The sequence below is a fragment of the Phyllopteryx taeniolatus genome, chromosome 22, assembly GCF_024500385.1.
Source record: "Phyllopteryx taeniolatus isolate TA_2022b chromosome 22, UOR_Ptae_1.2, whole genome shotgun sequence".
Lineage (NCBI taxonomy): Eukaryota > Metazoa > Chordata > Actinopteri > Syngnathiformes > Syngnathidae > Phyllopteryx > Phyllopteryx taeniolatus.
The window spans coordinates 9,778,064-9,794,974 of record NC_084523.1 but is presented as its reverse complement, the minus strand read 5'-3'; the positions used below and the strand labels follow the sequence as shown (position 1 = coordinate 9,794,974).

At 44.6% G+C, this 16,911-nt stretch overlaps 1 protein-coding gene across 3 annotated transcripts; it reads right to left on the bottom strand.

Annotated features, from left to right (window-relative positions):
* Positions 1–694: 694 nt before the first annotated feature.
* upf2 (UPF2 regulator of nonsense mediated mRNA decay) lies at positions 695–16,771 on the bottom strand. 3 transcript variants are annotated; one of them, XM_061761307.1, is made up of 21 exons: positions 16,673–16,771; positions 14,891–15,268; positions 13,712–14,491; positions 13,276–13,436; positions 13,008–13,199; positions 12,757–12,906; positions 11,987–12,090; positions 11,797–11,882; positions 11,409–11,517; positions 11,202–11,315; positions 10,181–10,297; positions 9,641–10,030; positions 8,268–8,543; positions 7,443–7,626; positions 6,014–6,162; positions 5,826–5,930; positions 4,991–5,089; positions 4,723–4,899; positions 2,250–2,391; positions 2,034–2,154; positions 695–1,632 (listed from the first exon to the last, which is right to left on the bottom strand). In XM_061761307.1, the coding sequence occupies exons 2-21, from the start codon at positions 15,265–15,267 to the stop codon at positions 1,623–1,625; spliced, it is 3,843 nt and encodes a 1,280-aa protein (XP_061617291.1). In that variant the 5' UTR covers position 15,268; positions 16,673–16,771; the 3' UTR covers positions 695–1,622. The 3 variants fall into 3 exon arrangements, with proteins under 3 accessions (XP_061617291.1, XP_061617289.1, XP_061617290.1); XM_061761305.1 differs by having other exon boundaries at positions 12,757–12,909; positions 14,891–15,308; positions 16,673–16,741; XM_061761306.1 differs by having other exon boundaries at positions 14,891–15,308; positions 16,673–16,741.
* Between the last annotated feature and the right edge of the window lie 140 nt (positions 16,772–16,911).

Sequence of the window (16,911 nt, the reverse complement as noted above, 5' to 3'; positions counted from 1 at the left end):
TAAGATGATTAGCTTGATGACATTACATTTGTCCATTTTTGGACTAGGGGGCAATTTCATGTCATATTCTCAGTTTCTGAAAGAGGCGTTTAACAGCAACGGATCGATGCAAATTTGATTCAGAAAAGAAGTGGCGAGACCCCCTGCTGACCGATAAAATTTCAAATGGTTTCACATTCATTCAACTTTTGTGTTTGAGGAGTTTACACTGGTTGTTTGCTTTGTGACTTGGCTCTAAACGAATCCAACTGTATTGACTTCAGTTGTGGGGTGGGGCGGTGCGGTGGGTGGAGGGCTGCAAGGCAAACACTTGAATCAGATTGAAGATAATCGTTTGACTAAGCTCCACTCTGTTTACGTTCATGAACTCATGGCTTTCATGACAGCCACGGGAAGTCTTGTTCTTTTTTTTCTTTTCTTCGTTTTTGGACGATACTACTACTCACTGGTCAGGCTCCTAATAATTTAATACTACTAATAAACAAATAATTGACTTTTGGAAACTAAGACACAAAACACACAAGTGGCGTTGTCTTCCGTTTGAAGGAGCGCCAGGCAGGAAATGAGCAAATGCTTGCGTTAGCCGCCTTGTAATTAGACTTTGGACAAACAGCCGCACCCTCCCTCACCGACAGTTTTTTTTACTTGCACCACAGCTAAATAAAGTCAATAAAATGAGAGTCTGACGCTTGAATCGGGCACATAAACAGTGTATTTAGGTTAGCACTGAGAAGCTCATGAAATTTGGCTTGAAAGAACAACAACGCATTGCTTGACGTTATGCAAGTGGATGCAAGGATGATGTTACTGGAAGTGAAAACATCGTTACACGCTCACTAGATTGTGATGACAGGAGAACCTTAAATTCACTACAACCTTCACCGGTTAACTTCAGTGGACCTTTTGGTAAACTTTTCAACACACAATTCCAGTTTCAGTACATGAACATTGCCAAGGATGTCTGTCCACTTGGATGCCTTTCTGTGACTCATCCAGTCTCTCTGTTGCTACCTGCTGATGGCACTAAAAGTTCAGTGGCTGAAACAATGAACAGTTACACATTCAAAAGTTGACAAGGTCAAATTAATTCCACTTAATACCTCCAACTTCTTGTAAGTAATGTACATTTTGGATATTTTGATAACAGCACTTGGTCATTGCCATTACCTCGCTGCCCCACCCCCTATTGCCCTGCTCACGTGTTCTTAAGTTCACTTCAACAAGAGGCCCCCCCCCCCAAAAAAAAATAATCACATCCCTTCATCTACTTTTTCTGCTTGCACATTTCTTACTTTTGTCCCCCTGCGTGTGCTGTGACGACGAGGCATTTACTGTCCGTCTCGCCGAGGTCAGCCAGCCGCCACGAGTTTTGTCATCTTTAAGTACGTCGTTTGTTTTTTGTTTGTCATCTCAGGCAACAGACAAAAAGAAAAACCTCTGACCCCCTGGCCGCCGCTTTGGTCTGTCTGTCTGTCCTCCTCGGCCCCCTCGGGTGGGGGAGGTGTTGAGGTTCTGTCCCCGGCATCAGTGGGCACTTCGGAGGTCTCGTCCCCCACACCCTCCGATCTTCTCCCTCCTCTTGCTCGTTCCTTCGCTCTGTTGCTCGCTGAGCTGAGGACTCATCAGCGTCTCCTGGAGACGGACGGACGAGGACAGCGTGAGACCGTGTGACCACGTTCGGTGTCGACATTCAAAGTATTGGGACATGTTCCACTCAAGTTGGAAGCAGAGTAAGGGGAAGCATTAACATAAGGGCTCCACTTCGAGCTCGAAATTGATTCATTGGTTCAGATATTTTGTAACATTCAATATTTTGGTTTTTTTACATTTCTATTTTTGGAAAAAAAAAAATAATAAATGAGTGTGCTATCTTTAAACATTTTAACTTCTTCTTATAACCTTTTGATATGGGCCATGTTGAATTGTATTATTATATAATACAACGAGCCAGTAAAAAATATGCAGTGGGAGACAAATGGGCCCCGGGCCGGACTTTTCGGCACCTGTGCGATAAAGCTTTTCGAGCGTCTCACCTTCCTCCGGTCTTGAAGATGAGGTCGGCGTTGGGGGCGCCTTTGGGGTGCTGGTAGCGGGGCCGCCGCTCGCGGTTGGTGTTGGCCTGCGCCGGACGCTGGGCCAGGGACTGCAACATCTCTGGAACACACGCAAATTCAAGCGGAGACGGTGGTTTGGACAGCCCCGATGTCAGACGAGCGCAACGAAGCGGCACGCGGCTCACGGCCTCGTACCCTGGTAGTCTTCCTGCTCCTGGCGCTCGTTGATGTCCAGGGTGAGTTTCTTCATCCTCATGCGCTCCTCCTGTTCGGCCTGCTGCTGGTTGAAGTGGTTGGCGGCCAGGTGGGACGACAGCGGCACGTTCAGGATCTTGTACTGTACAACACGCACACAATCACTGTGTCTTTAAAAAAAAAAGATTGCAAAGCAGCACTTGTTATCTCTGCCAATGCCTGGCTTTGTATGTGTGCAACTGCCTGTCACAGTTTTGTTTTGTTTTTTTCGGGGTTTGAGAGCCCCACAACGTTTAAACATAACTACCGTGTCTACCCCACTAAACGCCATAGGAATGAAAAAGTTACCTATTTTTCGTGACAAAAACAATTCTACAATAGCAAATTCAAATTTTTTTGAAGAATTTTTTTTTAATGTGAATAAATCTTTTATTAAGGAAAAAAAAAAGCTGCTGTCTACAAGAACAATTACAAATTATGATGACATACAATGTCATAATCATTACAAGAATAAAGTCAGATTTTTTTCAAGATAAAGCCATAATATTCTGATCTTAAAGTCAAAGTTTAATGAGGGAAGTTATATTTTAACACATGAATTTAAAAAAAAACATTTCATTTATGTAGGGGTGTCAGTCAGGTTTATAGTATGTGATGTTATGTCACAATCATATCAGAGCTTTTGAATGGCCCAAAGCTAAATTAGGGAGGAGTAACAGTTTTTTTTTCTTCTTCTATTGGTGCACTGGTCCCCATTTTTTAAATGATAGAACATGATTTATTGCAAATTATTTTGCGGACCCCTAAACTCCGGTTCCGGGATGACAGTTTTGAGAAGCTCCGTTTTAAATGATGGCTAGGTATTCTTGTCATGACATTTTGGGAGTGGGATCCACACATACAGTACATATTGTTTATAATGGAACAAACCTTAATTCATTTCTCAGTCAAATGTCAACATGTGTGCTGAAGGTGTGACCAGAGAACACTACACGCACGCGCACACACCACAAAGAATCGTGTGTGTTGTACAGCTACAAGGATGTTCTGTGTACTTTTCCAGCAATTTTTCACGTTAAAAAGCCGGACACACCCTACAGTACGACAGGCAGCCTCGGCCTCCAAACCACACATTCCCCAGCTGTAGCTTGCCAGCTTACTAACACACACACACACACACGCTGTTCTAGAGTCAATATTATCACTGTGTGTGTGTTTTTGACTGGGGGGGATTTGTCCTCTGCTCAGGTGTTTGCTACTCTTCTCGTCTGCGGGCCATTTGGTACTGGGCCGCACGGAAGAAATTGAACAAAAAATATTGTAAATGAACATCAGTCTGAAAGACGTTTGTGCCTCCCTACACACGCCAAACCGCTTGTCTGATATGGTTGTAAAAAAAACTAAGACCACAAGCTCGCAAAAATGAGTTAAAAAATCCCTCATCATCAAATGAGCAGCCAGGAGAAGAGCAGACAACTTCCAAGGAAAAAGAAAGCTGCATATAAAAGACAAAATCAGCAGTTGTGCTTAAAATATGGATTTAGCGCTACAATTGCTTCTCCCCGCTCCAAAGTCCGCCGCGCGTGATATTTGGCGACAGGCTCGCAAATACGCCAGTGAAGCCCAAAACTGTTTCAGCACATGGACTTGTGTTCTGGATCAAAATGGAGGGAGAATGTATAGAGATTGCCATGAAAGCCCGGAATACCTTGCTTCCATTTGCACCATACCATCTTTCTGGGATGATAGACCAAGACAGACTAGAGTGGACAGCATGAACACATTTTAGGTGTCATTGTCTCCCATTAACCCAAGATGGAACCTAGCTTCTAAGTTGAGTCAATTCTAATTGACTACTTACAACAACGACATTCAGCGTAATGGTTAGTTGGATAGTTTTTTGCATTTATTTGTTTCTATGCCTTCAAAACGTCCCCCCATAAAATCCTTGCTTCCATTTCCAACATCCGATCCTTGAGCAATGACGGAAACCAAAACAAAATGAGGGAGTAGACTTGACATAACACACTTCAGGTGTCATTATTTCCCACTAGCCCAAGATGGGACCAGCTAGCTCTTGTGCTCACATTAGTTCAGATATCATCATCAAAACAGCCTTCAAGTCAAAAAAACGAACTCAAATGTTGGACTATCTCTAACGGTGTAGGCAATGGATACTTAGTATAAAACCCCAATGAAGCAATACAATAGATAACACATAAACATAGATTAAAATCTGCTGATGTACAACCAAAAGATGTCCAACAAATCGAGACAGGAAACTCAGATGTTGGACTGTTATAGAAGAAGACAGGAAACCGCCTTTTAGAATTTGCATGTTCCTTCTGCATTGTCATCATTTACCAAGACTGATGGATTCCTTTAAGTGTCTTCAATAAATTGAAGGCAAATATGAGTGGGGATCTTAGCAGATAAAGCCCACAGCGTCTCTGTGGGCAGGGGCGACTCTCACCTGCTGCTTGTTGCCCTTGCGGGTGAGCATGACGAACTGCATGGTGTCCGAGACGTCGGCGTCGGCCTCGCTGATGGACGGCTGGCTGGAGGAGCCTCCCTTCCTCAGCTGGCTCTTCAGCTGCAGAGGAATGGCCACGTCCAGCTGGTGCACCTTCACCGTCTCGCCGCTCCGCTGCTGCAATCAATCAATCAATCGCACGGGCCGTGATTTCAAATTTAAGACAAGCCGATGGGCACGTGGAGGGTGGAGCTAGGGGCGGGCGCACCTGCAGGTTCTCCAGCATCATCTTATCCAACGCCTGGATGAAGTCCTCGTCCTCGGCACACGCCACGTGCTTCAACCCGCCGCCGCGGATGGTCACCTCCTACACAGCCAGTCACATGAAAGTGCAACCTCAGTCTTCGTATGTCCCAGTTTGTATATGATTTGTTTTTTGACAATATTTATCGCCTAAATTGTGTCCCAGATTTTGTACATCTGCTTGGTTTTCATACCAAAAAAACACGACTCTGCCCTTCATTTCATGGAATCGATGCGCATTCCATTCACAAGCCTCCCGGTCTGCTCGGCAATGCTCCGAAAAGTTGGAACAACATCGACGTAACATCCTGTGAAAAGTCAGACCTTCAAAATAAACACTATAATGACAGTTTCATCCCATTTTCTTGGGCCACACGGTGGGTTATTAACAGTCGCACTCAAGACACAAGCACAACATTGATGGAGTGTGACTGCTAAAATAAGCCACCATAGGGCAGAAGAAAGCATGGTGAAACTGTTATTACACTTGCGTGCTTTTATTTTGAAGGCTTGACTTTTGACACGATGTTACGCCAATGTTGCCTAAGTGCTGCCGAGCAGATCGGGAGGCTTGTTATTGCCAAGAGTTTTGTGTTAATAAAAGCTTGCATTGGGGAATATGCTGTTATTGCCAAGAGTTGTTGATAAAAGCTTGTAGAAGGAATACGCCTTCCTACTGTCTGTTAAAGCGTTGTTACATATACTGACAGAAGTCCCGAGTGCCAGACAGAAGGAGAGAAAAAACTGAATTCAAGAAATCAAGTCAAGTGGAATCACAAGAGAGTTACGAGAGCTCTCACATTGTTCTCCTCATCCGTCTCATTTTCTTTGTTGGAGTCTGTCAGGTAGTCGGTGTTCTCCTCCTCCTCTTCATCCCTCTCCTCCTCTTCATTCTCAGATGCCTCCTGTGGAGAACAACAACAACAAAAAGATGATAAGCATGCTGGAAAGAAGGTTGAGTGAGGCGGACTGGAGGTGGCAGACTCACATCCTCCTCGGGTTCGTTGATTTCGCTCTCGTTGCCCGACTGCTCCTCCGTCTCGGCGCCGCCCTCCTCGTCTTCGTCGTCGTCCTCCTCGTCCAGGCCCTCGCCTTCGCTCACGGCGCTGGAGCGGCCACCCCTCTCCATGGCCAGACCTGAAGAGCGGGGACATACAAAACAAACTTAGCCATCCATTTTCTAATTCTATGGATCTTTTCAAGTTTGTGCACAATACACACCAGGAAACTTCCTTCACAGAAATCAAAATTCATGAATTCCCATGATAGGTTTCTCATTTGGAATGTTTCCAAAATACCACGTCTTAACTTCCAATGGAAATATACCGGAAACTTTTACCGGAAATCATTTCTTATTCTCCTCCTCTCGCAGACTGGCTGTGAGAATGTGATGCAAGAGAAGAAACGAAGCACGGTTCTGAACTGACCGAGAGGTTCTGAACTGACCTGGCGGCCGGGGAACGTCTGATACCGTTTACACAATAGCACCAGTGTTCACTTCGGGGCCTCCATCGCTCACACGCGTGAACTGAGCACACTTACAAGACAAATGGCAGATAGTTACCAAATACTGCCGGAATGGGGGGGGAACACACACACTACACTACTTACGAAATATCAAAAACAAAAAAAACAAAAAAACCCAAATCACCCTAAAGCCCAATATCCCTATTTTGGGGTGAAGAGTGTAATAGAAACAACCCACAAGACCACTAGACTGAAATTCCGTTTTTTTTTTTTGCTTGCGTCATACTCTCACAGGGTGGAGATGGCAGTTGACATCTTTCTCAGTCGACACCTAGAAACTGGCAGACAAAGCCGGCGTTCCGGCGGGCTGCTGAGTGACACGCAACACAAACAGCCTCAGACATTTCCTCTTTCGCCCCTTCGAGGGGGTAGAGACGGACGCAGTGCAATGCGCTGATTGGTGAACAGAGAACAGTCACTTCCAAAAGATGTTCATTCATTCTTGGAATAAAGAGCCACGTGTTCTCCATTGTTATTACACCTGATGACTTTATGATTCATCTCATTACACAATTAAGAAGAACTGCACCTTCGAAAAAGATTTTAATAACTTCAGGAATGCCACTGGGGCCAAAAAGAAAGAGTCGCGCAACCTGTCAGACAGGCTGTGACACAGATAATATGTACAGTGTTGTGAAAAGGTATTTGCCCTCTTCCGGATTTCATTTTTCTCATGTTTAACACACTTAAAAAATTTAGATCCCACAAAAACAACCCAAGTAAATAAATACAAATGCAGTTGTATTTATGAGGAGGGGGGGAAAAAAAAATCTAAACCTAACCGACCCAATGTCCCCAAAAAACAAAACAAAACAAAACCAAAAACTTAGAAAGGGTGTAAAAACCTTTCCACTCCACTGTAACATGGTTGCCCGTCATGTTGTCCCCACCTAGTTTGACGAGCACCTCCCTCTCCAGGTCCACCACCTGCCTGCTGGCCTCCTCCAGGGAAGAGCTGATCTTCATTTTGGGCCGCAGCAGCTCCAGTGTGTCGCTGATCATGTAGTCGATGTCGATGGGGAAGGGGTGCTCTTTGGTCCAGGCCTCCACGCTCTTCTTCCACCAGACGTAGCGCTGCACAGACACACACAAAGTCTGAAACTTTCCAAGGAAATGGTTTTTTTTTTGTTTTGCTTTGTGATGCCATCCAACATCAGAATTTCAGAATGCGAGTGAATTGGGAGGTGTGGGGGGGCAGTGGGTAAAATGGAAGATGGAGCAATTAAGGCAATGCCCTTGCACGTGGGCAAGCAGAGCTTTCTTACAGCAAAACCAAAAATATTTTTCCAATAAATTACTCACAATTCCATAAATTCCCATGGAAAGTTTTCAATTAGGAACATTTCCAAAATTCCTCATCGTAAATTCCTATGGAACTTTACCAGACGGTTTTCCATTGTGATGCCTCGATAGAATTTTGGATTTTATTATTATTGATCTCTTTAATAATAATTATTATTATTGATCTCTTTAATAACCGTTTTTATATCGTATTGGCATCCATGAGGATGGCAAGTAAGAATTTCGTTGAATTGTTTCCTGTTTCCTCTACCGTTCATGAGACAAACACTTTTTCCAAATGAGCAAAAGGAGTATTGTATATAATCGACAGTCAAAGAATCACTTTTACTCTTGTACTGAAGTACATTTCAGAGACTGTACTTTTGACTTTTCCCAGTATTTCTCCAAGTATCTGCACTTGTACTGCAACGTGCCTGGAAGTAGATGAGGAAACAGTCGAGCTTCTTCTTGCTGGAGCCTCGGTCGAAGTACTGCCCGCAGGTGTCGAGCAGCGTACACACCAGCCGGATGCGGAAGAGGTGCTCGGGGGGGTCCAGCGAGCTGGGGCTGCCGTCCTGACTGACACCGAACGAGATGAAGGAGAAGAGCGTGCGGAAGATGACGGCCGACTCCACCATGCGGTAGTTGTACAGCTCGCCCAGGAATTTGGCGCTGCTGATGCGCCGCTGGTTGAACTTGGGCTGGTTCACCTGGTGGCGAGAAATTTTCTATTTTTCTTAGAGAAGAACATTTTCATACAATTATTTTATAACACAGCTCAATAACTGCAGTTTTTATAGTTCTTCAGATTTCCCCTGCTTTTATCAACAAAAGGTCAGACTTGTGCGGTGCAGTCCGTTTTCACTCGACTTACTTGATCATTTCCAGACAAAAATTGGGCATTTTTATGCACTTCAATTCACGTTGCTCTTTGCACATTTGTCTGTTCAACTACAGACCCGATTTCTGATTTTAACTGATTTTTTACCCTTCAATAAAAATAAAAAGCAAATGACAAAACTCTGAGAAAGCAGCCCTTTAAACACAACCCTTAATACATTTTTACATATTTTCAAAGTTCTACAATTTGAAAATCCTTTAATTAACAAAGATATTCACTCTGGTATCGACGCCAAGCCGCTAGGGGGAATTTTTTTCTTTAAAAAAAAATAAATAAATAATAATAATAATAAAATAAAATCTATATAAGCACCCCCAAGAAATATTTTAGAAGACGAAATATTCTGAGTACGTAACTAATTTCTTCTTTAGAATTAGATTTTATGTAATGTTACTTGTTAGTAGACAGAGAGAATTTTCGATTCGTCTATGTCCCGCATTGACACTCTCTCTCTCTCTCTCTCTCTCTCTCTCTCTCTCTCTCTCTCTCTCTCTCTCTCTCTCTCTCTCTCTCTCTCTCTATATATATAAAATCATTGCAGCTTTACATTTCCACCAACATACCTCACAAATTTATTTCTATTTGAAACAATTAACTTTTCATTATTTTCATCCAAAAGGGGGATGTGACAAAACTACACAAGGGTCCAATCAAATCTGCAGAAATTTGGCCTCTAAATTGGACACTTTCCTCAGATGTGGACAAATTTATCCTGACGGATTTCTAAAGAAAAAGGTAAACATTTTACCTTTTGAATATTTCCAAGATTATTCTGCTCCAATCCTCTGGAGGTGGTGTTTTAGTTATTCTCGAGTAATGGATTTGATTTCCTTAATTTTCTGTCACACTCTTATAAGGCACAGCACATGACCCAGAAGATAAAAATGCTCCAACTCCAAAGTGTACCTCCATGCCCAGGCGGATGTCCTCCAGCACCCCGTCCACCACGTGGATGCCCACGTCCTCCTGGTAGGCCACCAGGCCGGCCAGCAGGTTGGCCACGCAGTGGATGCTGTTGTACTTGACGTTCCAGATGTTGACCATGCAGCAGATCAGGTAGCTCTTCACCTCGGGGTCCTGCCAGGGCAGCTTGCGCATCTGCCTGAGCACCTTCTCCGTGGTGACCTTGGACAGGTCCTTGTAGAGCAGCTTGCGGATGTACTCCTGCAGCGGCGGCCTCTTCTTCTTCACTGTCTTCTCCATGGGCGGGGGGTTGCAGTAGTAGTAGGCGTTCTCCACCATGGTCACGTAGCGCGCGTCCAGGTGCTGAGCCTGCTTTTTGCGCATCATTTGCTCCTGGAGGGTACATTTTATAGACAGCTTGTCCCAGAAGCAATATTCACTCGCAGAAATGACACAGAAACAAAGTAAAAACAAAAACAAAGAGCAACACAAAACGATTTCAATCCAATCAAAGCAAGAAGAAGAACAAGAGACGTGACTGACCAGCAGGACGCTGGTGCGCAGGTGAGAATCGGGAGACCTGAAGAGGAAGCGGCCGCAAGTCTCCAGCAGGGTGCACGCCATCTCCACGTGGTGATGCGTGAAGTCGGACAGCAGCATCTGTTGGTGTACACAAACACACAGATTAAGACAGCGCTTCTCAAGCACTGTGCAATTAGTGTGCCGCGAGAGATCATCAGTTGTACAGAAGCATTATTTGCGTTATTCGCTTAAATGACTTCATGAAGAAGCTGTTTGTTGAACAGACTTATTGATTGTGTGTGTGTGTGTGCGTGCGTGCGCGACACCATAGGGATCGTGCTAATTTTGCCATATCCACGGCCAAAACAACAATAGAAACCACCTGCAACTACGCGCAAGGTGTTTTCTCAAGTTAGACGTGGGCTGAAATATTCAAGTGTGGGCAGTCAAAATTTCAAAGCTGCATGATAAAGCTGTTGTTTTTGGAGTCTGTAAAACACTCGCGTGGCTTTTTATTTCCCCCCAAATGAGTCATTTTGATTGGCTTGCGAAGGCTACGTGCACGGTCATGTGACTGCCTTGTGTCGTCTGGTTGGTGAATTGGAGTCGAATGACATGAGTGATCCCGTTTGATTGGCGCAACGGGCACGCTATGTGGAAGTCGAAGATGGAAGTCTAAAAATAGAAGCGCACACGCAAGAATGAATAAATAAAAGTAGCGAACGGCTTGCCGATCATTGTAACGGAGTAAACGTATCGCTCATTCTTCACAGAAATACTCAAGTAAAAGTAAAAAGTATGGTGCATTTAAAGTACTCTGACAAGTACAGTTTATGGAAAATGTTGCTTGAGTAAATGTAACTCAGTAAATGTAGCGCGTGACTACCCACCTTTTGAAATGCAACATATGTGCACTGACTCAATAATCAGAATCATCTTTATTTGTCAAGTCAAACACACTCCGGTAGTTGGAGCCGCTCTAGTACGACGACAGACACGGTTGGGAAAAACGCAGAGCAACTCAACAGACGTGGCGTCGTACCTTGAGACAGTGAAGCGTGTCCGTCTTGGAGAACATCTTGAACTTGGCCAGTTCCCCGATAAACCTGACGGTTTTATTTTTGGTCTCGATGTTGATCTGGTCCTTCTTGCGAATCTGGAGCATGAATAGAAGGAACCAAGACAGAATATGGAAAAGCGCCCATAAACTGGTAAACCTCTGGCAAGGTTACTAGTGTCGGGGCCTTACATGAAACCTGAAGTCCCCTTTCAGCATGGAGCAGAGGTCCTCGGCCACGTCCGACATGCACGGATGAAGGGTGGCGACCAGGCGGGAGTAAAAAGGCAGAAGATCCAACCTGCAACCAAAGGACAAAGGTCAGCACTGTGACACAGCGCCTCCCGGTGGTCCACTAATAGAACCGCGACGTCTTACGAGAGATGCTTTTTACTTCTTCCTTCCACCAGTGTAGGAAATTTCTGCACAATAGTACCAGGACTTAAGGCGCACAAGTGTCTTGTGTCTTACTAGTACATGGATAATTCAGCGCACTAGTATGATATGGAATAAATGCTGAAATGGCTTTGCATACACGTGGTCCTTGCTTTGCTACTTTCTTGTGTGTGTCCCAAATCACCTCTGCCGGGGCACCGTGAAGAGCGCTCGCACTAGCTTCCTCCTGTTGGATTTGGTGTTCATGTTCATGCAGAAGTCCATGGCGGCCTGCGGGAGTCAATGCAACGCGTAAACTGTTGACACCGAGCTCTCATTTGTGCGTACGGCGAGCGCGTTTTTGTTGTCAGATGGACCCGTCCGTCTGTGCTGACCTTGTCGATGAAGTCTCGGTTAACGCAGTTTGGGAGCTGCTGGATGAACGCGTCCACGATCAGCTTCAGGTGGGATCCCGTGTTGGCCTCCTCGTCCTCTTGCTCTAAAAAAAAAAAAAACAAACAAAAAAAACATGGCATCAAGAATTGGATGAAGCAATTTCTGGAGATATTACGTTTGAATGCTGATATGCTGGATGAAATAATATGCAACCCTGTGGAACGATATGGAATGAGTCAGTCAAGAAATGTTGAGCGAGGAGGGAATAAGGAAGAATACATCTAAATATGCGATGTTTGATGAGGAAAAATGTGAAATTTGGAAAATATTTTGTCGTTGGAATGGTTTGAATCAACCGTGAAACCGTGTTGAAGGAAGGAGTAATAAAGATTATGTCTTAAATTGGGAATCTTAACGTGAAAAAAAATCTGGAATTTTACTCAATCTGCGTAGAGTGGGAATTTATTTTTTTATTTTTAAGAGATTCTGAATGAGCTGATCATTTTGAATTTGCAATGGGAATGATGAGAACTCTTGTTGGATCTCTCTTTGGGAAAGAATGGGGGAATTTTGGTATGAAAATTTTTTGGAATAACAGTAGCAGTAACCCCGGGAGTCGTTAATTTCTGGAATATGTTGAAGTTGGAATGGTGAGAATTGATTGAGAAACATGAAGGACGAAAAACAGTGAAATTTGAATTCACAATTCTGGCATTCACACAATAAGTGTGCGTAAGAGAAAGAAACTGGAGTTTTTCGTCTCATTCACCCTGCTCATCCATGAGCTTTTTGGCCAGTTCTTCACTCTCGGCCTCGTCGGCTCCCTCCAGTTCCAGAGGCTCGTCTGCGATGTCCAGAGCCTCCAGCTCCAGCTCCAGCTCTTCCGTGGTGCCGGCGGCCTCCCTTGGCTCTCGGCCATCTGCTGCGGACAGCATCAAAGCGAGGGAGCAAAAAAAGAAAATCAAAATGTTGAAACGATTGAAGTCAAAGTACACCGGTAGTCAGTGTGTGAAAACGCACCTTTGGCTTCATCCTTGTCTTTGCCCTGGCCGCCCTTCTCGTTGTCCTTGAAGAGGATGGCGGGGACGAACGCCTTCAGGTCCACCAGGTTCTCGTAGAAGTTCCGAGCGTCTTCGTCCTCCCAGATGCCGCCCTCCAGGTCGTACTCTCCCGGCTTGCCGGGGGTAAAAATATCAATGCCGGGGCCGTGTTCTGAGGGAGAAAGCGTGGCCGCTCGTTAGATTGAGTTGAGGCGGCGCCCGATAGAGGAGGGGAAAGGACGGCGCACCTTCCTGCACGGTCTTGTCCTGGGGCAACTCTGGCATGTTTTCATCCAGCAGGTCAGCCAGCGACTGAGTGTTGGCCAGCAGCTTCTGATAGGACGTGGCAAACTCCTCGTACTGCTTGTGGCGGTCCTCGCTCAGCTCCCCTTTGGAATGTAAGATGCGCCTAAAGAACACACGAGACGTTACGTCCATGACCTTGACAACGTTGCTGTGGCCACAGCCAAAGAACTAAATTTTGATTAAAATTGCGACTAGGCAAATGCTGATCTATTGAAAAAAATAATAATAATAATCCTCAAGTTCAATGAAATGCCTGTAAACAAACAAAAACAATACAAATAAATAATATCAATAAAAAAGTTGACAGATGCCTCAAATTAGAACAGCAACTGCACCGCTGCCTCAATCGGAGCCGCGAAAACGTCTGCGTGATCTCACCTGTTCTGCCTTTCAATGTTCTGCAGCTCCCTGTGGTCCTTCTTCAGGTGCTTGGCGAGCGACGTGAAGTACTCGCGCAGCAGATTCTGGAAGGGTTGCTGCTTCTCGGCGCTGATGATTTCGCTGGGAGGGAAGGCCAGGCCGTACTTGTCGGCGGCCGCCTTCACCTTGCGCGGCAGCAGGCCGGCGATGTCGTCCCCGCAGTGCTTGCAGAAGCTGATGACCACCGACACGTGCGTGTGCGTCTCGCGGTCGGCGCCGATGATGTTCTTCAGCTGCTCGTAGATGAGCGACAGGCCCTCTTTGTCGGTGAAGAACCCCACGATGGTGAGCTCGGCCAGGAAGCGCAGGTCGGTGCGCAGCTTGCTGACGTTGGGCACCTTGTCCTCCTTGCGGGCCTCGAAGTGCTTCTTCCAGGCTTGCAGGAGCAGCGGGGCGAACTCGCCGTACCGCTGGTGGAAGAGCGAGCACAGGTGCACGGCGCTGCCCACGTCGGAGATTTTCAGCTTGGCCTCCACCACGGAGCTGACCGCCTCGCCGATGTACTTGCTGAGGTTGAGCGAGGCGAAGTCGTTGGAGAGCGAGTCGCGTTGCTGCTCGGTGAGCGTGCGCAGCTTCTTGACGAAAGCCGTGTTCTTCTTGAGACTGGAGTCCAGCCGGCTGAAGAAGGCTTCTTCGGGCCGGGCCTCGTGGGCGTTCTGGTTCCTGCCGCGGAGTTCCTTCCGGCAGTGGTGGCGCTCCCAGGCCTCCTGGTGCAGCTGGTGGCCCTCTTCCTGTTCCCTACCACAAATAGGTCATCTTTAGTTTGGGAAATGACAATACAACTGACAATCGATTCGTTTGTCAGTTATTTTCTCCATTAATCGTTGAATTGGATTGAAAAAAAACTTCCATCCCTTTATTCAAAAAACAGGACAGAATTTCAAATTGGCAGTGCAGAAAATGCACAAACAAATTGCTCATGATAACTGAATCACTGTTTGGTCTGTAACGTGTCAGAAAATGGGCAAAAATGTGGATAATTGTTTTCCAAAGTAAAAGAAGTTTGCAAATATCTAATTGGTTTGAAACACAAAGATAATCAGTCTGCTTTTCGATTATAATAAATATAATTGTGAATATTTCCCCGTGAGAGGATGAAAGTCTAAGGAATTGGAGAATTTTAAGTGAAACAAGTACTTCAGGATAGCCGCTTCCTCCTCACGCTGCCTTTTGGCCTCCTCCTCTTGAAGCTTCCTCTCCTGCTCCTCCTGCTGCCTCTTCACCTCCTCCTCCTTCTGCTTCTGCTCTTCCTCCGCTTTCTGTTTCTCATCCTCTTTCTTCCTGCGCTCCTTCTCCTCTTTCCTCTTCTTCTCCTCCTCCTGGCGCTTCCTCTTCTCATCTTTGCCGCCGTCCTTCTTGCCACTCATCTTGGCCTCGTCTTTGGCTTTGTCCCGCGCTGCTGCTGCTGCTGCTGCTTTCCTCTCTGCGTCCTTTTCTTTGTCCTTGTCCTTGCTGCTGGCGGAGCAAATGTCTTTCTCGTCCATGTTTACTGCGTGCTTGCGTTCAGCAGGCATTCTGACAAAAGCAGAGAGGAAAGCGTTGTTATTCTTCAGTTCTGATGGGAAATTATAGATAGATACGTTACTCAGCCTGTGAGGCAAATAAATTTGTCACAGCTGCAAGATTCACACACACCCTTGGTATTAATAACAAAGAAACAAACTACAAAACAAAGAGCAGCACTGAGGAGGAATGAAAATAATTTTAAATCTAAGCAAGAAAAACAGAAGGCTAAGATGTTGCTGTTGGTATATGGTCAGCAATAAATGTAGTCCAATTACACCATTAGACTTGTACAACCAGTGGAATCTACAGGTGCAACAATTCAACAATTAATGTTAATTAATTCAACTATTTTGACAGAATTGATTAACTGTTTCGAGACCTTGTTGAACTTGAAATTGTCCAAATCCTCAAAATGTCTCAACAGTAAATATTCTACCATTTCTGTAGTCCTCCATGAAAGCTGACTGATTATCTTTGTGTGTGTGTTTTTTCTATTAAATAAAAAAAAAAATAAGACATTTGCAAACATCTGCTTTTACTTTGGAAAACGGTCAAGATTCTTTCCTATTTTCCGACATGTTACGGACCAAACTAGTAACTGAATCATAATATATTTGTTTGTGCATTTTCTGCACTGTCAATTTGAAATAATATAAAGGGATGGATTTGTTTTTTTAATCTGATTCATCGAAAACATTATCGACAGCTTGAAGGATTATTTTTAAATAATCGTTAGTTGCAGCCCTAGTAGAAAGTGGGAAGTATATCATTGTGAATGATACAATCAATTATCATTTACTAAAAATTTTGTTAACCCATAATCACATCTATTGCGCACATTAACGTTACATACCACCTACAACTTAACGTTCTGTAGCCGACTCTAAAATGACTAAAAGACAAATGAGGAAGGGAACTCACTTCCCAAAGATAATCATAAAAATGCTATGACAAATTAAAACGCGGTGGCAGCATCATTATATGAAATAATATGAAGATAATGAATAAAGTGACCGCAAACAAAATGCCAACACCGTCACGATTCGCAGTTAGCCACTTAGCTTAGCTTTATTAGCACTTTCCTTTTTAAATAAAACAGGCCGGGTGAAAAAACAAAGTTCGTTCCTACCACGACGTGATTTTTAAAAAAAAGAAGAAAAAAAAAGACTAACTTGAAGAATTGTACAGACGTTGTGTGGTTTGTAAAGATTTTCCCCACAAAACCAACTTAGCATTGCTAACACTTCAGCTGGGCCACTCTAATGGACGCCGTGCCAAAGATGTAAACAAACCATTTTGACGTGGTGCAAGTGCTCGTTTGAGAGTGCATGCACATAGTAACGCAATGTACTTCATATTGCGGCATGATAAGTCTTAAATGTGAGTGTATGACGTTGAAAATGAGAAGTTTACCTGCAATTGAGAGGAAAACAACCATCGGTCACCGACGTTTGATTTCCGTGTGACAGCAAGGACCCCGACGTGGCCCTCAAAATTACGCCTGACTTAAAATATTTCGTTTGATTCTATTTTGTCACATGTTCAATACACGGGTGACACTTTAAACTTGTCAAACTGCTGTTTACATCCCGTGACTATTTACGTGTATTATTTGTCTTTATTTATTTAAGACGTTTCACAATTTTGAAAGG

Bases quoted from the DNA above. Each gene is read 5' to 3' on its own strand.
- upf2 (XM_061761305.1), bottom strand. From the start codon at position 16,697: ATGGTTGTTTTCCTCTCAATTGCAG. The intron at 14,492-14,890 runs GTACTTGTTTCA...TATTTGTGGTAG, and splicing joins GAGGAAGCGGCTATCCTGAA to GGAACAGGAAGAGGGCCACC. The intron at 11,883-11,986 runs GTCAGCACAGAC...TGACTCCCGCAG, and splicing joins ACCGAGACTTCATCGACAAG to GCCGCCATGGACTTCTGCAT.